A 26,575-nucleotide genomic window follows, 5' to 3' on the forward strand; every position below is an offset into this window, starting at 1 on the left:
ATTCAACGCCTCCCTAGCGGAAGGAACTGTACCTGCAGTTTGGAAGAAAGCCGACGTCGTGCCGATTCCAAAGGAGAACCCTCCTCGCCTACATAAAACTCAGACCGATCTCTCTGACCCCAATTTTCGCAAAAGTATGTGAAGGATTCATCACCGACTGGTGCATGAAGGACATTCTACCCATGATTGACACCCGCCAGTATGGATCCCTCAAGGGGAAATCTACGACACATTACCTCACAAGTTTGGTTCACTTCCTAGCAAGCACAACGGACAAACCTGGATACATCAGTACACTCGTGCTGACTGACTTTACCCGTGCTTTTGACTGTGTTCACCACCCTACCGCCATCAACAAGCTTCTCGCCCTCGGGGTGCGTCGATCCATCATCCCTTGGATTTGCTCCTTCCTGACAAGCCGGCAACAACGTGTCAAGTATCATGGAACTCTTTCTGAATGGGAAACACTGTCATGCGGAGTACCACAAGGAACTAAGTTAGGCCCTCTCGTATTCCTGGCCCTCATTAATGACGCTGTTCCGGTTGAAGAAGGGTCGGCGGATGGCTGGAAATACGTTGACGACATGTCGTTGGCCGAACCCAGACCCAGAACACTTCCTTCTACAATGCAAAGGGACGTTGATGGACTTGTGCGCTGGACTGAATCTAATTACATGCAACTTAATCCAGTGAAATGTAAAGTTATGGTTATATGTTTTATGAGAAACCCACCCCCACCTCCACAGTTGTATGTCGGACCATCAGAGTTGGAATTAGTGCAGTTTGCTAGAGTTCTAGGTGTAATCCTGCAGGCCGATCTCAAGTGGTCCACTCATGTAAACTCGATAGTGAGCAAAGCTAACCGTAGGCTTTATCTGGTACGTGTCCTAAAGAAACATGGACTTGTTAACTATGACTTAACGCTTGTTTTCTGTGGTTTTGTAAGACCGTTGTTAGAGTATGCTTGCCCTGTGTGGCATCCTGGTCTCACTACTCTCCAGTCAAACCACATAGAAGCTGTACAAAAGAGGGCGTGCCGAAAGATTCTAGGTAAAAACTATGTCAGCTACGACAGAGCATTAGAACAGCTGTCACTCACTTCCCTGTACCTGAGACGCCGTAATCTATGCATGAAATTTGCACTGTCGATCTCTAAATCCCCCACCTTCTCTAGTTGGCTCCCTCCGAAACGGGGAAGCGTTCACGGTAGGGATCTAAGGTCAAAGGACAAATTCACACCGTTCAGCTGCAGAACTTCCAGATTTAAGAACACCACATTACCTTTTACCGTAGAGTTATTGAATGAATTGTAGTTCTTGACTTAAGTGTATATATATAGTTTTTAAATATGTTGAGTTATGGTAAAACTTGTATGAGCAATTGAATGTTTTATCCCATACCCCAATTCAGCCGGGAAAGGCTGCAACGGTATGTGTATGCAACTGTTTGCAAATAAAACCAGTCATTATTACATTATTATCACTAATATCACATCCCTAGCATTTACCCTAAAGGAAGTATAACTTTTCTGCATAAATTATGCAAATGAAGCCCTCATTAGCATAATGCTCCTCCATTATTTTCGACTATCCTAAAGCTGCCTACACCTCCAATATGACATCTGTAACGTTTATTGTAAGGAAAACATAGATTTTGCATAAATCATTAATAATGCAAATGAGGCCATAATTAGCATACTGAACATTCAATTGTATTCGCCTGTCCTACAACGACATTCACCTCTTATATAACATGTGTAGCATTTAGCATAAGGGAAATATAAAGTTTCCGCATAAATTATGCAAATGAGGTCCATATTAACATAACACACATAAAGATGATAATGATAAGTACATATGACTTAAAGATGAAACACCTTTCCTTTACCAGTGAGGTGTTATAGCAGTTTCTATTAATATGTTAATTACCTTCGATCAGAGACAGAACTACACATGAATATATCAATTATCTATGTTAATTATCTAACAACGTGGATTTCGTCAAGATAGTAAAAAAACTTATCTTCTTGCCTATTAATTGATACCAGTTTAGTATTGGTTAATCTCTATTCAGCATCAATTCAACTGCATTTTCATGTAGTGTTAACCCACAAACAAAAGTTACCAGCTTAGTCGGTGGTATTTCTAGAGGGAAGACTGGCTGGCCTGGATAGTACAAAAAGCTTGAACTGCGAATGAATGAATATTGAATGATGGCAATGATTGATAATGTTAAATATTCAGCAGATGATGTAATGAATAAGCAATAGTGACGACCCTGTTAAAAGGTACCGAATTAATATTGATATGACCGTTATATATTCAGTAGAAGATGTATCTGAGCTACAGATGTCATGAATAAGTAAAAAGGCGATGAATAAGTAAGAGGAATGACTTGCGTCACAGTGACAAAATTAGATATCATTGGCTGATGCACTGCTACGTAACAACATGGCGGCGCCCATAGACCACGTGATCACAATCGTACTAAAGCAATACAGGCTTTGACATACGTCAAACCTGTAAAAGACCCCGGCCACTACTACCCCCCGACCAAAACCTCTGCTTGGAGAATAGGAGAAACGCTGGTGTGAGACCGTTTCCCGTAAAAATGGCGTCGTCTCGCCGTGAGTCGTCTCCTCCTCCGTGGAGCGCGGCTGTGCGGCTGCTGGAGGCGGGCTGTTTCGCACCGATCCGAGGGAAACAACTTCTTGTCATCACGAAGACTACCATAGCGAGGTAAATCATCAGATAGTCGACCTCATAGTCCGTCGCTCACGATATTCTGACCTTCCCACATATCACTCCTTGCTTCTACTTCCGTCATCCGTATAAACACATTTGGCCGCAGACTCGGGCCGTATCCACATACTGTTTTCCAGTGTTCGGTATTTATTGCAAAAGTACCGGGGTCACGGGTTCCTTAGTAATCACTCGGTGTCCAGCACCGAAGGTGCCTTCATCGCTAGACTTCCAGTGATGAAGTTTTGTCATCTGTGGCCCTCCAGCAATGAGGCGACTTCATTACTGGAAATCACTGGAAACCGAGAGATGAGTCCCAGATGAGAGTACCCGCGGGGCTGGAAAACCAGATTCCGCACCGTAATTGTAAACCGAGCCAGCTAATCCGATGTGCAGTTTACGCTAACGTACGCATCAATTTACGTAACATTACGCTTTAATACGAAAAAAGGCCAAAATACCTGCCGGGCGGTAGCAAAGCCGGGCAAGCTCCCGGACGGAATAAAATATATCCAGATGCTTGAATAAATAATTGTTCGTGTCACATAAAAGTACCGTACACTGACAAATCAATCATTAAAAAATTATACGGTATAAAGGTTCCTGGCCTTGTCTTATTGTAGTACGCCGTAACGGTATCGACTCAAAATGCACTCAAAATATTGTCTAATAGTTAGCACTGGAACATTCCAGTGATAATGATATGTGGTCACTGGAAGGCCACTAACGAAGTAATGTCATCACTCGGCTTCCAGCACTAGAGAGTCACTCATCACTGGTAAATCTAGCGTGGAACCCGTGACCGCGGGACCTCCGTACTGGGTAACCAGTGATGAATGACCTTTGAACCAGCCTACTTGTCTGGCACCCGAGTGACGAGCGGAGATCATCACTAGAAGCCGAGTGATGAGCGGAATTCATTTCTGGAAACCGAGCACCGAGGCAAGATTCAGTGCTGGAATTCCAGCACCGAGGGGGCTTCATTACTGGAATAAAGCCGTTCGTCACTGGATTTCCAGTGATGAACTTTCTTTGGTGCTGGACGTCCAGCGACGACGCTATTTTGTTCACGCGTTCATTACTCGGCGCCCAGTGAGGAACCGGTGACCCGGGTACCTTTGCGTATTTATTCCCGACAGATCCACTCACAGAGTCCGACATTTGTATACTCCACCAACTCTAGGCTGTTGTATATATTTCCTTCAGCCCTGGTTTAAGGATTCCCTGCACTCTAACCCCAGCCGCCAGGTGGTATAAATTATACATGTAACAACAACAACAACATGTAACGCACAGGGAAACATTAACGATGGCGCCTATGTTGCGGCAGATCGCCAGCAGCTTCGGGCTGTTATTAGGCTTTTTGTCGCAAAATCACACGAGATCTCGCGAAACTCGCGAAACAGGGCAAGTTCGCATGAGAACCACGCGTGATCTTGCGAGGTCACATCAGAACTTCGTATCTTAATGTGTCTCGGACGTGTCTGAGCTTATATCTCAACGGTACCCCCGTGCAGTTTTCGCCATCATCTTTATGACAAATCTACCTACAATTTGATATAAATTCTTAATGGGTACCACAAAGAGAACTTATTCTACTAATTCCAGTTTGGCGGGAAGTTTGACTGGGCCAAATGGGACGCCATTTTCCGGTCTGTCGCAAAATCGCAAATTAGCATAAAATGGTCAAAATCTAGTGTGGGTAAGCCGTTTCCCTGTGTAACGGAGGGTGCTGCAACTAAGGCATACTCCCAACATCGGACGGATTTTTAATCGTCTCGTTATGGAGAAGTGAGCCATCTTTGTTTTCATCAACGGTGCTGAATAGAATCGTAATGAACCCAACTTCATTCATTGAGCTGTCGTCTGAATGAAACACAAATTTGTGTAATGAATAGCCGTGGCGACTGACGAAGGGAGTTTTAGCTTGATATTACATATACTTTCCCTTCTTAGTCGTGGGGCACGACACAATTTTCTACTCGTGCGACGCCAGCCTTCTAACTTGCACGCCGGGCCCGATTCTTGTTCCCCCTGAACTCCCAACGCACTTACCTACGCTTTAGCAACGCCAGAAACCCCAAGTTAATCCACAACAGGACTTGATGCGGCAGAAGTCAATGGAAAATATCATCAGGCCCACCATTTTGGTTCAAAATACAAAGTCATGGCTTGTACAGCCTGATTGGTCAAGCTCAGTCATGTGTGAGTAAACGCACCAATCAGGCTGTACAAGCGATGACGTCATTCTCCTTGTATTTTGAACCAAAAATGGCGGACCCGATGCTGTTTTTCATTGACTTCTGCCGCATCAAGCCCTGTTGTGGATTATCTTGGGGTTTCTGGCGTTGCTAAAGCACCCGGCGACGTAGGTACATGTAAGTGCGTTGGGAGTTCAGGGAGAACAAGAATCGGGCCCGGCGTGCAAGTTAGAAGGCCGGCGTTGCACGAGTAGAAGTGAAATTGCGTCGTGCCCCACGACTAAGAAGGGAAAGTATATGTAATATCAAGGACATTGGTAATATCAAGCAAAAACTCCCTTCGTTAGTCGCCACGGCTATGTAGTGAACTGATTTTTGCACCACCAGGAAAATTTGTCAATAAGCATGGCTACGTTCGATGCAAGGACATTGTGTAGTGGCAACTCTTACATGAAAAATATTCAACAGTCGTCACGGAAACTTACTTGTGCACATGAGGCATAAAGCTATACAAAACACAAAAAAACGTGGGTCTTGGTTAGTGTATGTTGCAATCAAACTTGTCTGAAATTACGACATCAACCGTGACTTCGAACGCCCTCCCCCTTTGACAACATGGCCATTTCCGTTGACCACGATTCGAATGTGATTACCACGGCGAGGCATCTCAGCTGCCGCTGTACATAAGTCAAGTCGGCTCCAAAACAGCAAACCTTATTAATCTAGCTTGACAACCTGACTAGTACACTTCGGATAAACTTGCATTTGATAAGTTCCCAGTGGCAGGCCTCTGCCCATGATTCCACAAAAGCAAACTCATTGATGTAGCAAACAGGTAACCTAACCCAACATGTTGATTGAAATTCACAGGCCGCTTTGTTTTGATGTGGGTGACGCTGGTCGGATATCTCTGAACACACAAACACAAACTTCATCGAATGTAAATGGCAATTTCTTGCTGCTTGCTCAAAAGGAAATGCTTGAAAATAGCAAGCTCTAAAAAACGATTGAGTATGTCATGTACTTTGCACCAAGTTGAATAACAAGGAAGATTAGCCGCTGCATTGAGTTTGAAATCACATGCGGTGCGGTACAGAGGTCACCATGCCAGTTTCCGGGGGTGTTACCATGCTTGCAGAGACAAACATGTTATTGTTAATTGCAGACTATATACCGGCTTTATGTCATACCTGGGCTGCGAAAACGTTTGATACGGGTGTTCTGCATCGTGGCTTCTAAGTTCTACTTGTATCACACGGGCTTCCATAGAACATTTCGAATGTATTTTGAGTGCGCCAATTGCGCTGTTGTCAAAAATTCGGATAATGGATTCGGAGGTTGGAATCAATGTTGTTACGATGTTTTTGTTCCAGGACACAAAACTCTCATCTTCAGACGCATTTTGCATTGAATTGCGTGTTTTCTCGGGTGGGTATGACATAGATAAAATACAACACGGTGTATTCCGCATCACCCTGGGTCCCAGCCAGACCGCGGGTCGGATCGCCCGACGGCCGTAGGAGAGAGGGTCCCATAACTTTGACAGTACCATAACTTCAAACAAGTTTTACTTTGTCTTGTTATGCAAAAGAGAGCCATGTTTGCTTTTATCCACTGCTCTGAAATCGTTAAGAACCAAACTTCATGTCTACAGCTGTCGTCTGAATGAAACATGGATTTGTGTAAAGTTAACCGGTTTTTGTGCCACCAAGAAAAAACGTGGGTCTTTCTTAGTTAATGTCGTGATTAAAGTGGCCTGACATAACGAAAATAACCGCAGCTTCGAACGCTCTCCTTTTACGTCACGGCCTTTCCATTGACCATGATTCGAATGTGATGCCACAGTGCAGGCATCTCTGGTGCCGTTGTACATAAACTATAATAAAGTCAAGTGGGCCCCAAAACGGCAAATCTTATTATTATTAATCTAGCTTGACAAGTACACGTTGGATAAACTTGCATTTGATAAGTTCCTGATGACCGGTTTGCACATGGTTTCACAAGAAAAAGTATTGATGTAGCAAACATGTACCTGATCCTATGAAGTTCGCATGATGATTAAAATTTGCTTTGATGTAGGCGGCACAGGTCGGCCCTTCTGACATGTAATCTCTGAATGCACAAACATAAACTTCATTGAATGTAAAAAGCGATTTCTCATTGCTTGTTAAAAAAAATCCAGGAAAAACATGAATAGCGGGCTCTAAAAAACAATTGATGATGTTGTTAAAAATATGTCATACCATATTTTCTCGATTAAAGTACGCACCTCGGATTCGGGCAAAGTTCCAGGCAAATTTGCGGCCTTGAAACATTAAATGAGAAAACCCGAATAAAGTACGTACCCCTTCTCCGGGCCGATGCCACCGTTGAAATGTCCCGACAAGTACATGTCCTGAAGGCAGTTCCTACCACAAATGATTGTTTGAAAATACATTTAAGTCGTTTAATAAGTGATTGTGTCGTAACTCGTTTTCTAGCAGGAACTTTTCATGTTTCATCCTTTATAAAACACATTGAACTTCATCATGGTTACTATGCATATATGCTCGGTCCATATATAATAGCGCCGGCCGTGAGGTACAGATTTGTAAATCATCGGAAGAAAATTGCGATCATATTCACAACACTGGGTAAGAAAGATGTGATCAGAAAACACTCTCCCGATACTGACAATATATTATAGTTATTTCTTGATACAATAGAACGCAACAAAATATAGTTTTCACGGCAACTCATAGCATGCCGCAGACAATCGTCAGAGATGAAGTGGGATGATGGCGAAAATCGTCTCCTACATATATTTGGGCGGCCTACTTTCTTATGATTTTCGTGTAAGACCTAAAAACTATTATATAAGTTCGAGACCCGGTATTTCCCCGTCAAATATGGCGTTACATCTAACCGAAACACCTCTCTTATTGGCTGCTGCTAGCTGCTGCTAAACTAGTGGCGCGAAATCAATGGCGGTGGCGAGACAGGCCGCGTTTCTATGTCCGAGCTTTATTATGACGTTTATATCGGTGCATACGCAGAATTTAACGGGCAAACGTTAAAAGAAAGGAGTCCTCTGTCAAATAGTCCGCTTTGAAGCTGCCATAGGGTGCTTTTTATCGAAAATTTTGCCGCCGAAGTTTCCGGAAGTGAAATGTAACGTTACCTCAAATTAACAACATCGTCGCCGGGATCGGTATTTCTTCTTCGAAAATCACTAAATAAATGAATGCATGTCTTACCGATGTCTTATTTTATTTATATGGTGTACGATTTTTTTGATCGTAAAAATCATCGCTTGAACAGGTGTAAAAATGACTGCAGGAAACAGGCTTTTCATTCTGCTGCGGTACAAACATCATGGCCGCCCGGAACCAGCGGAGCGCACGGCTAACGCTCACATTCATTGGCAAATTTCTGGCGTTTGAAACATTTTACCATACATCAAAAAATAGAGAAACTTATATCCTTTATTTCTATGGGTAACTTTGCCACTGGGAACGGATAGTTTTTGTACTGCAGGTGTGGGAACATGATAGAAAATTCACCAACGATGTTCGCGGTAGCGTTGCCGCACTTACGAGCGCTGTGTGACACTGTGTTTTTGTGAGCTTCCAGGGCTCGGATTGAAATCTTTGGCTCAAAATATAAGGTTGCGCACTGCGCTAGTCGGGTTTGGAATCGACTTGCGCCGACCAAAATATTGTTGCGCTGCGCAGCTGCGCAACTGCGCAACCGGGTATTTTGCACCCTGAATGTTACCATGCTTGCCCGACAGTCTTGCAGCAAATTTGTGCGTTCATGCTACTGCACCATTTGTATGAAATGTATTATCTACTCTCATTGTCATACCAAAGAACGGATCGTCGAGGCTAACATGGCTTGCAATGCAACAAGTGGCGCAAACAGTCGCTACGTTACAGTGCGTCATGTATTGGTAGAGACTTAAATTATTCATTTTTGATTGTTAATTCAAATTTCTACCTAGTAACGAACTTCAACAGCAGGGCTCAAAATTTGTTTTTGGGAAGTGGTACACCTAGCACCTGAAAATCTAGGTCCACATAAACGTACAGAAATAATTTTGGTGCACAGCGTAAATAAAGTCAGCAAAACATAATTACATGATTACAAATGAAATCTCATAGAACTTAAAATTGAATGTGTTCTTTAATGGCTTCAAAATTTTAAACAAATAATACATTTCCTGGAAATTTACGACTTCATGTATGAAATATTTTGTTTTTGTGGTTCTGTCCATCTGTAGGGAAGATGAGCTGCTGTGCCCTGGGAAGGACAACTCATTTTACCTGCTGTTTGCAGCACTGGCAAGTCATCACATCTCCTGTGGCATCAATGACTGTAAGTTATTCTTTTCATCCATTGGGTACACGTACAGTAGAATCCGCTTAACTGCACACCCCATGTGCCAGCGTATTTGGTGCAATTATCCGGCTGGTGCAATTATGCGAAATGCCCGGTAGTACACTGTATCATACAGGAGGTGAATAGTTTATAAACCTCGATGTGCTGTATGAACTTGTTAGTACGCATTTAGATGTTAGAAAGCTTTCGTTATACTGGTACAGTGCGGTAACACCGTAGATTCCACCTCTTGTTAGGCCACGTTTATGTATTAAAACAGTAAATTTCAAATTCTCAGGAAAGACGTCTCAGGACACAGTGAGTGAAATCAGTAAGCGCCAGCAATAGTATGTGAATATAGCGCTGCCGCGAACCTAAAACCGCCGACAACACCCCATGTCATCCTTAACGCGAAATCAAATCCCCGCGAACTTAAATACACTCACAGTGATAAGACACTGCACAGGTAGAGACCAATCTTTATTGAGTACAGCATGCTGTCTGCCAAAACGCAATACCGCATTTGGCAGGCGTGCGTCTCTTTATGGTGACGACACGTCCAGTGACCCGCCCAAGACCTCCCATACGATCACTATCAACGTGATTGTCAATGGAGACCACCTTCCTTTGTGAAAACAATTTAGACATATTGGCGGTGTTGTGCCTCTACATAGGCACTTATCGGCTGATTTTTACCGCGTTTGCCGATTTTACCGCACCTTTTTAGTTAACTTGTCGATGATTTTTGAAACATTTTGGTGCAGTTATCCGGCATCGGTGACCATATGCGGTGCAGATATGCGGAGTCACTAACAATGCAGTGAATGGGAACCGGTTTGGGATTTTTGGATTCGGTGCAGTTAAATGGAATGTGCGTTTATCCGAGGTGCAATTAAGTGGCTTCTACTGTACTATGAAAATGCCTGAACATAACAGTATTGGGGGTTTTCTTTTATCACCAACAACCTTGGGACTGAATGAGTATTACAGACAAAGCCACTTAATTGCACCCCGGATAAATGCATTTAATTGCACCAAATCCCAAAATCCCAAACCGGTTCCCATTCACTGTATTGTTAGTGACTCCGCATATCTGCACCATGCATTGTCACCAATGCCGGATAACTGCACCAAAATTTTTCAAAAATCCTTGACAAGTCGACTTAAAAGGTGCGCTAAAAATCGGCAAATGCTGTACATATAATACCAGCCGGTGTAAAGGCATAATACCGCCAATATGTTTAAAACTGTTTTGAGTAGCAAAAGAAGGCCATTGACAGTCACGTTTGAGGCTCCCGGCAGCACTATTATCACATACTGCTGCAATAATAAAAGACCGGCGTCTTAACGTACATCTAGTCGGAAACCACACAGCGACTCGGCAAGGGCTACAGAGTCGTGTAGGTGGGCATAGCAGTCGCTTTTGGCAGTGGGGTGCTGACGTGATCATCTGTCACATTCTTTTATGGCAGAGCTGAATCCGCGTCGTAGAAACTTCCTGCATTCACCAGAAGGAGGTAAACGCTGGTTCGGCTCTGCTATAAGGAGAATGATCTGTCACTGATCTAAGTCATCTATCCATATCTACGCACTGGATACATTGTACAATTCACTACCATGGTGTGGACAGTCAAATCTGTTCAGACATGAGAGGGGGCACTGCTCTGGGCTCACCCGTAATCAGTTACCAAGTTTTAGTTTCCATTCCTAGTTTCATGGCGGTACATGATTTACGTAAATCAACAACTGTACTCTACATAATGTAACACAGAAACTGTTATCCCATGACGATGTTTTAGAATGCCTCCCCTAGGCCTGTAACGTTACGTGTGTTGTAAATTAATGCGGTAGATCGCATGATAAAATGAAAGAATGCAAAATCAAAACAGGTTCGTAGTCATTTCTTTATTTTCAGCAAAGGGCCATGTTTTCTTTGCGCTAAGTGTTTCTGACTAACAATACACCCCCCGACCATGGTGGTGCGGTCCAGCTGGGTATTTCGCATAATTGCACCATTGTCAGCGTTTTTGGTGCAATTATCCGGCTGGTGCAATTATGAGAAATGCCCAGCTGGATAATTGCACCAAAAACGTTGACAAATGGGTGGTGCAGTTAAGCGGATTTTACTGTATAAAGAACTTACATGTTTGTACATATTTACTTATTTTGTGCCAAGAAGTGTCATGGAAAAATGAGCCATTCTGATTTCCAAGGGGCCCAGTATTACAACACGGAAAAGTTTGGAAATTCCTAAATAGAATTTTTACTGGTACGTTTGTGAATATTAGACAGCCATCGTCATGTGAAAGAATGATAAAATTGAGTCTTTATTTCTGGATCACTGAATTTTTTATCTCAGATGTTTCAAATGCCGATCCAACGTTTTTTGTCAATGAGGAGATAATATTTACTCAATTATCCTATTGCACAGCTGTGTGCATGTGTACATTGAATGATAATACTGATGCTATCCTCTCTTTTTTGTTCTGTGTGTAGTTGGAAGGTTGAGTCTTCCTGCAGTTCTACATGCAAACCAGGTCCTTTTCAAGTTTCTGTTGAAGTCCCTACATGCCAGTCCAGACAGTTCACTTCCTGTCTCACAGGTCAGTGCTCATATCATATCCCACACAGTACATTGTCAATGTTACATGTTCTGTTTTACTAGTCAGTACTGAACTCCAAACACAACATGTTCTGTTTTACCAGTCAGTACTGAACTCCATACATTAATGTTCTATTTTACCAGTCAGTACTGAACTCCATACATTAGTGTTCTATTTTACCAGTCAGTACTGAACTCCATACATTAATGTTCTGTTTTACCAGTCAGTACTGAACTCCATACATTAATGTTCTGTTTTACCAGTCAGTACTGAGCTCCATACATTAATGTTCTGTTTTACCAGTCAGTACTGAACTCCATACATTAATGTTCTATTTTACCAGTCAGTACTGAACTCCATACATTAGTGTTCTATTTTACCAGTCAGTACTGAACTCCATACATTAATGTTCTGTTTTACCAGTCAGTACTGAACTCCATACATTAATGTTCTGTTTTACCAGTCAGTACTGAGCTCCATACATTAATGTTCTGTTTTACCAGTCAGTACTGAACTCCATACATTAATGTTCTATTTTACCAGTCAGTACTGAGCTCCATACATTAGTGTTCTGTTTTACCAGTCAGGACTGAACTCCATACATTAATGTTCTGTTTTACCAGTCAGGACTGAACTCCATACATTAGTGTTCTGTTTTACCAGTCAGTACTGAACTCCATACATTAATGTTCTGTTTTACCAGTCAATACTGAACTCCATACATTAGTGTTCTGTTTTACCAGTCAGTACTGAACTCCAAACACTACATGTTCTGTTTTACCAGTCAGTACTGAACTCCATACATTAGTGTTCTGTTTTACCAGTCAGTACTGAACTCCATACATTAATGTTCTGTTTTACCAGTACTGAACTCCATACATTATAGTGTTCTGTTTTACCAGTCAGTACTGAACTCCATACATTATAGTGTTCTGTTTTACCAGTCAGTACTGAACTCCAAACACTACATGTTCTGTTTTACCAGTCAGTACTGAACTCCATACATTAGTGTTCTGTTTTACCAGTCAGTACTGAACTCCATACATTAATGTTCTGTTTTACCAGTACTGAACTCCATACATTATAGTGTTCTGTTTTACCAGTCAGTACTGAACTCCATACATTATAGTGTTCTGTTTTACCAGTCAGTACTGAACTCGAAACACTACATGTTCTGTTTTACCAGTCTAGTACTGAACTCCATACATGTACATTAATGTTCTGCTTTACCAGTCTAGTACTGAGCTCCATACATTAATGTTCTGTTTTACCAGTCAGTACTGAACTCCATACATTAGTGTTCTGTTTTACCAGTCAGTACTGAACTCCATACATTAGTGTTCTGATTAACCTGTACAATCTGGTACAATGAAAGATGTGTGTGTCTGTCCTTGTAGCTGCAGCTTGTGTTGGTTCTAAGAGGACTGTGTACAGGGATCCCCATGCTCTCCCAGCATGTCATCACCTGCTGGGCAGACAAACTGAAGGCCAGCAACATACCCCAGGAACCGTCTCCGGCTAAAGGTACCACCAAAATCACCAGCAGGCTTTTTTATCAGCCCAACCTCGACCGCAAACCAGGGTCTGTCTGCAATGTGACCCAAATATGCACATATTATATTATGTCAACTATTCCTAGTTTGCCTTATTTGGCATTACCATCTGATTTTCCAAGAATCACCAAGACTGCAATTCATTCCCACAACGCTCCAATAGGTGTACTCATCACTGATCCATGTGAGAAAAGTTGGAGGATATATACATGTATGGTGGATACCTTGTAAGGGCTGGAGGCTGTGCCGCATGGATTGAGCATTAGGGAGTCATTTCTGCTCAGAATAAAACGGATGTTTTTCTATTTGTACACCCAAAATAAATTTATTTAGACCTCCACAGCCAGGATGATAAAGCTAACAGTGTAACTTAATACGGTCGGTACAATCATTTTTTCCCAACTCTCAGTAAAAGAAATGGAATGATATGATATGATATGATTATTCATGGCAGGGAAATACATGGGTAATGGGGAATAAAGGTTACAACTGCCAAGTAAAATTCCAGCAAAAATGAATGAATTGAGTCAGAAGGTTCACTGTACGTTTGTGTTCGTACATGTTGTACAGTGATAAGGAAATGCTGTACAGTCAAATCTGGCTAAGGTAACCACACAGGGGACTGAGCAAAACAGCTACATGTGCAGACAGGTTACCATCAGGCTGACTCTCCTTTGTCAAAAAGCTTGTCCCATAGCTACTTGCTTGATGGCTGATGCTGCACGTTTTGCTGCCTACTTCCTCACAGGTGAAATAGGTGCCGATGGTCTAAACAAGGAGGTTTTATATAAACCTCCTTGGTCTAAAGAAGCAAACATAAATTTCAATGCAAATTGGCAAATTTTTCCATGATTTCCACCGTTGGTTTAGGCAGTAAAAATGTACTATTTGGCCATTAAGCCAATCTGGTTGCCATCACATTAAATCAGGTGGTTGTAAATAATGCTTATCAAGGGATGGAGAAAAAGTCCTCTGTTGATTCACCTTGATGTTGTGACAGTGTATATGTTGATATGATTTCCTATCCTGCTAGACCCACCCATAGCTGAAGAGAAAACTGAAGAGAAAACTGGAGACAAAGCTGAAGACAAAGCGAAGGTTGTCCCCCTCCCAGCTGGAGATCTGCTGGAGGAGCTGACTCTCTCCAGCCTGCCACCTGAGTGTCAGACTGAAGATGGCTCCATGGACCAAGGAGAAGGTAAGACATGATACAGTACTGGTACTGTCACAGTCCTTACGATGTGGAGACACAGACTCATTGTGCACTGTCCACAACATCGTCCTTCTGGCTGTCATATCCCACAAGACTTTGGATTATGCAAATTGAGCAGTGTGTTTGAAAGTTTAGTCTACACCTACATCAAATGTCATACATATACACTGTGTATGTTCAAGGCTGGTTCTCAGTAGAATATGATACACAAAAAAGATTTTAGGTTGTAGACAAATAGATCAGCTCATTTTTCAGTATACGGTGGCTTTTTTCATCTAAAAGATTTGCACTTTGAATTACAGTTTTTATCTACATCTTTTAGGAATTAGAGGAGGTATGTACAGACATTAAGAAACTGGGCAGCTTTCTTATAACACCAGGTTACATAGATAACTAAGAAAGTACTGAACAACAGTAAGGGATGTTACAGTTATTGCTGTAAAACATTTTGTTCAGCGACGTGGGTTATAAATCACCAATGATAGCAAACACTCCTCTCTTCTTACTTCAAAAAAGACCCCAAAAAACCCACTCCCTTCTTGGTCCTTTAGAATAGAAAGCCAGAAAAGTGGTAAAATGGTAACGGATGTTACTGAATTTGGCAACAGGCATAGACCACCTTTCACAGCGAACAAGAACAGTGACAGGAGCGATCTGACTTTGTCTGTCAGTGAGCCTGGGTAGCTGGCGTCACCAGCCAAACAACCAATCTCCAAACTGAATTGTTACTTTTTAGGCGCTGCTTTATTTTTTATTTTTCATGTCCTCTCAGGCGACAGCCATTTATAGAAGATAGAATCCCACACGTGGCTATGATCTCTTCCAAACCATCAGCATACATGTTGTGATGTATTTTTCGTAAACATGATAAGTGTTGTGAGAAAAAGAAGAAAGCAATGATGGTGCCCTTCATTTGGCTCATGTCAAGTCAAAGAGACCAGTAACAGCATTTGGCACATTTCAATGAGAACGAGCCTGAAATTCAATGTTTTTAAAAAGCTGTCACAACTTACATGTAATTGTTATAAAAGCAGTTGCTGTGTACCCATCAGGTGAGACCTCTGGGTCTACACCACCTGGCAGTAACCTGGCCAAATACTGGATGGCTGCTAACATGTCCAGCCTGAGTCAGCTCGGAGCCACCAACACACTTCTGCAGCTGTGCTCAACTCTGCCTCAGCTCAAACGGTTCATGGATCATCACGACCAGCTCCTGGCAGGACAGTTACAACTCCTCCCTACCGGTGCTCGCGACGCTGCTGCTCTCAGACAAACGTATGTGCCAGGGATTTTCTTAACTTATAGTCACCAGCTTGTTTTTCTCTGGGTGAGTGTGGGGGGATCACTTGGTCCCTCTTCGTTTGAGTTTGAGTTTTATTTAGATCCACATTTAGCCTCATAAGAGGCTATTCTTCCTGTGGTCTACACAATCATTCATATTCACACATTACAATCGGGATACACAAAGACATACAACATGACAGTAGAAGACAAAAATAACATAATTCCTTAAAGCAATAATTACATTCCAATTATTTGCTAATTGCCGCCGGTCTTGTTCCACAACTGAGACATTCTATACATAAAGCGCCCTTTCTGAGAGTTGGATTTTGGTTTTGGAAGTCTGATTGTGTGAGTAGTAGTCTAAACTCTTCATCTGTAGGCTGCAGGTTTGAAAATTTTTTCACTATGGGAAAGTGTGTCACTCTAAATGCTACTAAATCTTTCTTGGAATCTAATGTAAGGCATGTATTTTGTGTTTCCAGCCTCAAAGTTCTGACTGATGAGATAGGCATCGTGTGGCACTTGATGTCGTTACCTATACTGGAGCCATTGACTGCTGACCGAGTGGACACGCTCACCAAGATCAGCTGTGCTTGTTTGCATGTGGGTTTGGCAGTGACGGCAGCCCATACTGTCACGTGCTCAGCTGCAAGTACACCTGCCAAGGGGAGCACCTCTCATCACCTGGAGGAGGACCATCTGCACTACACGGCCTCCATTGTACAGATGAGTGTAAGTAGTCTAAACTCTAACCCTCCATTGAACAGATGAGTGTAGGTAGTCTAAACTCTAACCCTCCATTGTACAGATGAGTGTAAGTGGTCTAAACCTTAACCCTCCATTGTACAGATGAGTGTAAGTAGTCTAAACTCTAACCCTCCATTGTACAGATGAGTGTAAGTGGTCTAAACCTTAACCCGCCATTGTACAGATGAGTGTAAGTAGTCTAAACCTTAACCCTCCATTGTACAGATGAGTGTAAGTAGTCTAAACCTTAAACCTCCATTGGACAGATGTGTGTAGGTAGTCTAAACTCTAACCCTCCATTGTACAGATGAGTGTAAGTGGTCTAAACCTTAACCCTCCATTGTACAGATGAGTGTAAGTAGTCTAAACCTTAACCCTCCATTGTACAGATGAGTGTAAGTAGTCTAAACCTTAAACCTCCATTGAACAGATGTGTGTAGGTAGTCTAAACCTTAACCCTCCATTGAACAGATGAGTGTAGGTAGTCTAAACTCTAACCCTCCATTGTACAGATGAGTGTAAGTGGTCTAAACCTTAACCCTCCATTGTACAGATGAGTGTAAGTAGTCTAAACCTTAAACCTCCATTGTACAGATGAGTGTAAGTAGTCTAAACTCTAACCCTCCATTGTACAGATGAGTGTAATAAGTAGTCTAACCCTTAACCCTCCATTGTACAGATGAGTGTAACTGGTCTAAACCTTAACCCTACATTGTACAGATGAGTGTAAGTAGTCTAAACCTTAAACCTCCATTGAACAGATGTGTGTAGGTAGTCTAAACCTTAACCCTCCATTGTACAGATGAGTGTAAGTAGTCTAAACCTTAAACCTCCATTGGACAGATGTGTGTAGGTAGTCTAAACTCTAACCCTCCATTGTACAGATGAGTGTAAGTGGTCTAAACCTTAACCCTCCATTGTACAGATGAGTGTAAGTAGTCTAAACCTTAACCCTCCATTGTACAGATGAGTGTAAGTAGTCTAAACCTTAAACCTCCATTGTACAGATGAGTGTAGGTAGTCTAAACCTTAACCCTCCATTGTACAGATGAGTATAAGTGGTCTAAACCTTAACCCTCCATTGTACGGATGAGTGTAAGTAGTCTAAACCTTAACCCTCCATTGTACAGATGAGTGTAAGTGGTCTAAACTCTAACCCTCCATTGTACAGATGAGTGTAAGTAGTCTAAACCTTAACCCTCCATTGTACAGATGAGTGTAGGTAGTCTAAACCTTAACCCTCCATTGTACAGATGAGTATTAGTGGTCTAAACCTTAACCCTCCATTATACAGATGAGTGTAAGTAGTCTAAACTCTAACCCTCCATTGTACAGATGAGTGTAAGTGGTCTAAACCTTAACCCTCCATTGTACAGATGAGTGTAAGTGGTCTAAACCTTAACCCTCCATTGTACAGATGAGTGTAGGTAGTCTAAACTCTAATCCTCCATTGTACAGATGAGTGTAAGTAGTTTTAACTCTGAACCTTCCATTGTACAGATGAGTATACTTTAGGTAGTCTAAACTCTTACCCTCCATTGTACACATGAGTATACATGTACTTTAGGTAGTCTAAACTCTTACCCTCCATTGTACACATGAGTATACATGTACTTTAGGTAGTCTAAACTCTTACCCTCCATTGTACAGATGAGTGTGAGTGGTCTAAACTCTAACCCTCCATTGTACAGATGAGTGTGAGTGGTCTAAACTCTAACCCTCCATTGTACAGATGAGTGTGAGTGTTAGTAAATTTTGCCTTTCATGAATGACATCAGTACAGTGCTTACATAAAGACTGTAACTGTAAACTTAAAGAATTCTCAACAAACCGGTGCATCTATTGTACCATCGCAGTACTAGTATGAGTTGGTTGTCTTCTGGCATAGAAATCTTTTCTGCCCTGTCGCTCCATATTATTTTCTGAAAAGATCTGACAACCAACAAATCAAATTGGTGTGGCCTAGACATTAAATTAAGAAGTTCATAGTTCAAATTATATAGGTTTTATATTGTGACTTAAAGAGAAAAGCTGTCTAAAGTTTGAATAATGTTTTGTTGATTATTGTCACATGTATCCATAATTCTAGTTCTAACTGTCCAAGTCAGAAGATTTTATTTTGTGTTTACCTTTCCAGTTAGATGTATTTGACTCCCTGTCAGCATTGCTTCAAAGTTCAGTACGAGCCAATGGAATGGTAAGTACAAAATGTAATGTATTTGAATGTGTAAAAGAATTGTAGTCTTGAAGGTTGTTAGTCGACTTATTATGAATAAGCTGTATACTTATTTTGGACTGATGAATGCTTACCTCCCTACCTACCTACATACATGTATTTCTTTGAATTCTTGTATACTTGTAATGTTGTGACAGTCAATGTTTTTTTTCATGGACGAATAAGACATAGATCAAACTTCCTGGTTTATCGCTTTTTCATTAACCACCACCTACTAGAGTGACCTGTACATGCACCTGCTGCAGAATAAATGATAGTAGTCAACCACAGTCTCGCCCCATGCACAAAATGTTTCCTTTTTTTTCTTCTCGTCTCATAATATTTTTTTCAGAGAAAATCAGAGAACCAACATGTGACATGTCTTTTATACTTGGTGTAGAAAAATAGGATTGGCGTATTCTAATATCTTGATTATCAAAAGTCATGAAGAACAATTTTGGCAGCTGATATGAAATGTTAAATAGCGGCATAAGCTGTGAATCTTGGTATAGATGGCAGATATAATTAGACCTTCATGTACGTAATGTTATAATTGTTCAGAATGTTGGTTTTGTGTTATCCACAGAATCCAATTAAAAAGTTTTTGTTAAATCTATGCATTTTTCAGGTTTGGAATATACAGGTTTGGTAGACCATCTACAGTCCTTGGGAATGTTCTTAGGAGTATTGTACAGCCATTGTTATTGTCAGTTTTCAAAAGCTGATTTGATATGTGTGCCTGTAGATGGTTCAGAATATCCGGCTGCTGGAGGCATGGTGCATTCTGGGAGCCCTGCACACGGTGATGGGTCTGTCGTCGGCAGCCGTGGTGGAGAAGACTAAGGACCCCGTAACAGCCAGGAGGAGTGATGTCACCACCAAGGCAACAGCAACACGCCCGCTCTCGGGCAAAGGGTAATTCCTCATCAAGTTGGTGAAAGATAGGCTATTTTCTGTCTTAGTTTGGGCCCCCATTGCTTGATTGTGACATATATGTTGATGAAATGTTGTTCAGGCAGGGAAGGCTTCTTGTATCAGTCTGCCTCAACAGCCTCGTCACACTTTTAATGCACATGTTTACATTATCTGAGATTGATGTGAATTTCTTTGATTTCTTTTCATTAAGTTTCCTGACAAGTAAGCTGTTGCCCTAGGAAAGTTTTCTGGGGGACAGTAGAAATATAGGCCTTAGAATACATTACAATTTACAAAGTAGTCAAGACCAGAGCATGTATAGAACAGACTCTGAAGTGATCCATGTGGCCTTGCACTGAGTAAACTTGTTAAGAAAAAGTTGCAAAAGCAGGACGTTTCTCTGCAGTACCAGGGGAAGCTGCCAGGAGGCCCCAAATTAAAGATGACCTTGCTCTTTCCATAATCTACCCATACACCAAATATCACAATTCATCCCTTTTAGCTCCTTGAGTTAAGGTTGGCAAAGTAGGTCAGAAACACAAGAACACACGCACATACATCGCCAAGAGTGGTGCAAGTTTAATTTCCAGACTTGTTGTTCACTGTGATTTCACATACAATCAATGCATAATTGGACTACATTGCAACAGAACTCTGGAGTAGGAAGAAAGATTTTTGATGAAGTGTGCGATGTTCAGTAACACTGGAGAAGGGTGTCCATGTGTGTTAATGGTACGATCATTATTGCACACTGTCAGTCATAATAGTTAGATATTAGAATTAGTTCAATCTTCATGTACTTCATGTATGTACAAGTTGCCACACATTGTACCTGTTGCAATTATTGCGCAATGAATTTCTTTTATAATCAGAAAACGTTGTATTTTGGTGCATATGGTCTGATTTTACATGTTAGTATGTCCTACAGACATTGATGTTCCCCTCCACACAGATACCAGACTGGGATGGATGGTCTGATTGTTGCCCTGGCTTCCCATGGTTTATCTCAGCTGAAGAGTCTGTTTGATGACTTCCACCTCGAGTACCAGAGTCAGGTAAGCAACTCTTGGTATCAAGTGGTTTGGTAATGTTGAAGAACAAGTTAGACTGTATCCAGACATTTCTGTCCATAGTCTGGTAATGTTGAAGAACAAGTTAGACTGTATCCAGACATTTCTGTCCCTAGTCTGGTAATGTTGAAGAACAAGTTAGACTGTATCCAGACATTTCTGTCTCTAGTCTGGTAATGTTGAAGAACAAGTTAGACTGTATCCAGACATTTCTGTCCCTAGTCTGGTAATGTTGAAGAACAAGTTAGACTGTATCCAGACATTTCTGTCCCTGCACACATTGCTCTTGTCATCTGTCCAAGAAAGGGAGGGAATTCAAACCTGCCTGGTTTGCCCTTGTACTTGTTGTAGTACATTTTTAAACAGAATTTACCTGCACTGAATGAAGACATGTTTGTTGACTTTGCAGATGACAACCAACCAGTCCAGGCAGTCCCAGAAGGTGGACATCCACAGCAGGTACAGTGCCTGGGAGAGGATTCAGGTCCTGACTGACCATGTCCCCATGGTCTCACTCCTCTTCCATATCTTCACATCAGCTTACAAAAAGGTATGGAACCAACTTTCTTCTGACCCTAGCTGTGGCTTCCAACACATCACTTTAATGCAGTTTTGAAAATTTGCCTGGATATCACATTTCATGGCGACAGATGATGACAGCCTGAAACTGCCTTTTAATGACAATAGCCATGATTGACAATGCCTCAATAGATTGTTGTAGAAACTGGAAGGCAGTACGTTATGTGTATTAGGCTAGTATGGACAATGTAAAGCCATAATAGTTTTTAGGGGGCTGAATTGTATTATTATGGACTGACTTGCCGGTAAATGTTATTTCCATTTAGGCCTGTGTCCTACAGCGGCAAAGGAAAGGATCGTTAAGTTCGGAGCCAGTGGGGAGCTCAGATTCCAACACCTTCTATGAAGATGATTTCAGCAGCTCAGAGCAGAGCAGTGAAGGTACATGAACATGAACATGGTAGATCCAGCAGCCTGAGCACCTCCATTTGTTATCATTTGTCACCTCCTTTAAGGAAAGATACATCTAAATATATTCTTTTTGACCAAATATGTACAGTATCTTGAAACGGTGTTACAACATGAGAATACTGTCCAATATTATTAATATACATGATGTACATGGATATCTCCCCTCTTATCTACAGTATGATTATGTTAAACTTAACATAAGTCCATTTTACACCAAAATCTGCAAGTTGGGATTACTGTATGTGCCATGATTGACTTACAAGGTTTATGGTGAGACTGTTGATTTGAAAATGTATGCATCTTGTTGCACTTTTTCGCACGTTCGCATTAGACTTACAGAGGATGTCATCCATAAGACCTACTTGCTGTGGCCTAATTTAATTACAAAAATGACCGTCAGCACACTTCTCCCCATAATTCTGGTTATCTGGCAATGTTTCAGCACACTTCTCCCCATAATTCTGGTTATCTGGCAATGTTTCAGCACACTTCTCCCCATAATTCTGGTTATCTGGCAATGTTTCAGCACACTTCTCCCCATAATTCTGCTTATCTGGCAATGTTTCAGCACACTTCTCCCCATAATTCTGGTTATCTGGCAATGTTTCAGCACACTTCTCCCCATAATTCTGCTTATCTGGCAATGTTTCAGCACACTTCTCCCCATAATTCTGGTTATCTGGCAATGCTTCAGCACGCTTCTCCCCATAATTCTGGTTATCTGGCAATGTTTCAGCACACTTCTCCCCATAATTCTGGTTATCTGGCAATGTTTCAGCACACTTCTCCCCATAATTCTGCTTATCTGGCAATGTTTCAGCACACTTCTCCCCATAATTCTGGTTATCTGGCAATGTTTCAGCACACTTCTCCCCATAATTCTGCTTATCTGGCAATGTTTCAGCACACTTCTCCCCATAATTCTGGTTATCTGGCAATGTTTCAGCACACTTCTCCCCATAATTCTGGTTATCTGGCCATGTTTCAGCACACTTCTCCCCATAATTCTGCTTATCTGGCAATGTTTCAGCACACTTCTCCCCATAATTCTGGTTATCTGGCCATGTTTCAGCACACTTCTCCCCATAATTCTGCTTATCTGGCAATGTTTCAGCACACTTCTCCCCATAATTCTGCTTATCTGGCAATGTTTCAGCACACTTCTCCCCATAATTCTGGTTATCTGGCAATGTTTCAGCACACTTCTCCCCATAATTCTGGTTATCTGGCAATGTTTCAGCACACTTCTCCCCATAATTCTGGTTATCTGGCAATGTTTCAGAAGATGAGGAAGACGATGATGACAGTGAGCTGATTCTTGGTCACTGGTTTGAAGAGACCATCTCCCCACAACAAGAGGACGACCCAGCTCAGGATACAACAGTCCCCTCCCCAGTCCCTGACGGTGCGCCTAGGAGACAAGAGCTGAAGGGCGTGGCCAGTCTGGATGCTGTCAAACTGACAGACAGAAGTGATCCAGAAACTGTGAGTAGAGTTTGGTCTGTATTACATGTACGTCCTGTAGAAGTGCCATGTTGTTATTCAGGATACATTACAATAATAATGCTGTACTGACTTGTTGAAGTCTTATTTTAGTTGCTGGCCTTGGCTACAGAAGTTCTGACCTTCATCACTACCTACCTGGTCAACTCCACCTGCCTCCCTGCCAAACAGTACTTCAGGTAAGACTGGGAACCCTGAACAGCCAACTCTACTAGTGAGAGTTAGAAAAAACTAGTCCTTCATAGGAAACTCTGTAGTCTACCAGTCCCGGTAGAGAGAAGAGTCCCGTTGTTGTCTTGTTTCTGAGGCTGTCAAATTCAGGAAGGAAATTATGTTAACACGACTTGATATGCATCAAATGTGCATAAAAAGTTCCTTTTATATTTCATCTGAAACCACACTTCCACAAGGTATACTCTCAATTTATTATTCAACTATTGTTCTGTACAGTTTTGTTCTGCTTCAATAATTCTCTTTTGAGACACACACAAACCCTAACATGTTGACTACATGTACCTTTTTCTTTAATTCTTAGTGCATCACTGTCTGACCAACAAATGGCGGCAGTAGCCATCGTCATTAAAGATCTGGACAGGGAATGTACAGATACAGAAGGTGAGAAAATGAACAAACTACATGTTACTGTACAGCCTTACCCAGACATGTGGACACCACCCCACATCCCTCACATGTTACTGGTACAGCCTTACCCAGACATGTGGACACCATCCCACATCCCTCACATGTTACTGGTACAGCCTTACCCAGACATGTGGACATCACCCCACATCCCTCACATGTTACTGGTACAGGCTTACCCAGACATGTGGACACCATCCCACATCCCTCACATGTTACTGGTACAGCCTTACCCAGACATGTGGACACCACCCCACATCCCTCACATGTTACTGGTACAGCCTTACCCAGACATGTGTACACCATCCCACATCCCTCACATGTTACTGGTACAGCCTTACCCAGACATGTGGACACCACCCCACATCCCTCACATGTTACTGGTACAGCCTTACCCAGACATGTGTACACCATCCCACATCCCTCACATGTTACTGGACAGGTACAGCCTTGGTGCATTTCGTACTGAAAGTTGTGTTTTCTTGGGTGGGTATGACAAAAATAAAACAGTGTATTCCGCATCACCCTCGGTCCCAGCCCTCTGGCCCACCACCGCTGGGCAATCCAACCCGCGGTCAGCTGGCGCCTTGGTTATGTTATTACATTTCAACTGTTGTGTGAAAAATGGTTCAGTTTCTTAATCTTTGTTGTTTTAGCTAAATCTGATGACTGTCAGTGATGCTAACTTACAGTGTGGTTGTTACTCTGTGTTGTATGTTTGTGTAGCCTGAGTACTGATGGTTGTTACTCTGTGTTGTATGTTTGTGTAGCCTGAGTACTGATGGTTGTTACTCTGTGTTGTATGTTTGTGTAGCCTGAGTACTGATTGTTGTTATTCTGTGTTGTATGTTTGTGTAGCCTGAGTACGGATGGTTGTTACTCTGTGTTGTATGTTTGTGTAGCCTGAGTACTGATGGTTGTTATTCTGTGTTGTATGTTTGTGTAGCCTGAGTACTGATGGTTGTTATTCTGTGTTGTATGTTTGTGTAGCCTGAGTACTGATGGTTGTTATTCTGTGTTGTATGTTTGTGTAGCCTGAGTACTGATGGTTGTTATTCTGTGTTGTATGTTTGAGTAGCCTGAGTACTGATGGTTGTTACTCTGTGTTGTATGTTTGTGTAGCGTGGTGGCTGCAGGGCCTGTCATCAACCCTGCTGTGGTTCCTTCATCAGCTGCTGGTCACAGATGTGCTCCCTGCACCGGTTCAGGTACGTTATCTAATCCAGTGGAACCGGCTGCTAACACAAGTTGTCTGGCATGTTTGTGTATTTCCACCACTGCTTTCATGCAATGTAAACTCTGGTCAATCATGTCAGTCTTTCCATGCAAGATCTGTAGTATGATCACAACAGTAACTATAGTCAGAAGAAATGCTATTGGAGTATGACATTTTTGTTGCACAGCTGCACTATGTATTTTTAACTTGTACTTAGCTACCTCCAAATGGTGTAAGCTCTAATCATGGATTGTTTGTACAATGTAGGTGCTAACTTGTGCACTAGAAAAAAAACATGATTCATGATAAGACTCTATCATTATTCTGATCTTTGACAAAAAGTTTGGAGAGAATCATAATATACAGCTTTAACATATCCTGACTCCATCTTGTCCCGCTTTTGGATTGTGATTTTGTAAGAGTCAATTGGTTTGACCATCATTTCAGTTAGTGATTCTTCCTGGACAATAACATGATCATTGTAATTAACTGTTCCGTACAGGTTAATCTCCTGTCCCACCTGGGCGTGTCCCCACGAGAGACAGGGGCCTGGCCGCTGCACCTGCGGCCCCACTGCCTGGCCGTGTTGACACGATACCTGCTGCTCCAGCAGAGGAAGCTGGGCCCCACTGCTGATAATACTGACGTCATGAACATATGGGAGAGGTCAGAAATTCCACATCCTTACAATGTAGTTACTATTTTCATACATGTAAATTTGCATTTCATCAGCCTTCGACCTGCGGGATGATTACTAATTTGAACATGATGAACTTGCGTCACAAGTGACCCCCACATAGAGATAAGGAACTGACTGAATGGTGGGAAGGAAAGCTAGAAAAGTTGCTGTTTTTCAAAAGTTATTGCTTGAACAGGACTCATCTTTACTGTTTTCTGCATGAAGGTTTCTTGACACTCTGAAGAACAAGTCCATGAACCAGGACACTGCTGCAGACACAGATGGTGAGTGTACCTGTATCTGTCTTTCAGCATGCATTCATCTTTCTCATCTAAGACTGGATTTATCAAGTTCCTTTAGATTATTGATATTCTAGGTGTCAAAGTAGTAATTATAGTAGACTTTAATAGGATAGTGAAACCTCTATCATACTATTTGTGATGTCATACATGTACCTAACATTGCCATGGTCACCAGAAAAGCAATCATTACGCAAGTCCACCAAGAATGACCTAAGACAGTGCTGTTGATTGGTTGATTTTTCTGGCCCCAGGTCATCCCAGGAATCCACACTGATACATTTACTGTTAAAGAGCTGAATAGTTTGGATTGGCACCAAAATGGCATCAGTGTACATATTTAATTTC

The 26,575-nt window shown here is 41.9% G+C and overlaps 1 protein-coding gene across 8 annotated transcripts in view; it reads left to right on the plus strand.

Moving 5' to 3' along the window:
• The first annotated feature begins 2,590 nt into the window (after nt 1–2,590).
• Nucleotides 2,591–26,575, plus strand: part of LOC136442148 (E3 ubiquitin-protein ligase UBR4-like) — a 151,894-nt gene continuing 127,909 nt past the window's right edge. For 6 of the 8 annotated variants that reach the window (XM_066438816.1, XM_066438812.1, XM_066438819.1 and 3 more), the window contains exons 1-18: nt 2,591–2,738; nt 9,204–9,298; nt 11,798–11,904; nt 13,302–13,428; nt 14,491–14,655; nt 15,723–15,945; nt 16,437–16,686; nt 18,839–18,898; nt 19,662–19,831; nt 20,784–20,886; nt 21,311–21,451; nt 21,747–21,861; nt 23,174–23,376; nt 23,488–23,573; nt 23,930–24,009; nt 25,156–25,241; nt 25,752–25,915; nt 26,154–26,212. In XM_066438816.1, the coding sequence (XP_066294913.1) occupies nt 2,611–2,738; nt 9,204–9,298; nt 11,798–11,904; nt 13,302–13,428; nt 14,491–14,655; nt 15,723–15,945; nt 16,437–16,686; nt 18,839–18,898; nt 19,662–19,831; nt 20,784–20,886; nt 21,311–21,451; nt 21,747–21,861; nt 23,174–23,376; nt 23,488–23,573; nt 23,930–24,009; nt 25,156–25,241; nt 25,752–25,915; nt 26,154–26,212 (2,362 nt within the window). In that variant the 5' untranslated portion in view covers nt 2,591–2,610. Of the gene's footprint in view, nt 2,739–9,203; nt 9,299–11,797; nt 11,905–13,301; nt 13,429–14,490; nt 14,656–15,722; nt 15,946–16,436; nt 16,687–18,418; nt 18,440–18,838; nt 18,899–19,661; nt 19,832–20,783; nt 20,887–21,310; nt 21,452–21,746; nt 21,862–23,173; nt 23,377–23,487; nt 23,574–23,929; nt 24,010–25,155; nt 25,242–25,751; nt 25,916–26,153; nt 26,213–26,575 lie in introns of those variants that run through there. The other 2 variants (XM_066438817.1, XM_066438820.1) reach the window with 2 other exon arrangements.

Source organism: Branchiostoma lanceolatum, chromosome 9 (assembly GCF_035083965.1).
Source record: "Branchiostoma lanceolatum isolate klBraLanc5 chromosome 9, klBraLanc5.hap2, whole genome shotgun sequence".
Taxonomy (NCBI): Eukaryota; Metazoa; Chordata; class Leptocardii; order Amphioxiformes; family Branchiostomatidae; genus Branchiostoma; species Branchiostoma lanceolatum.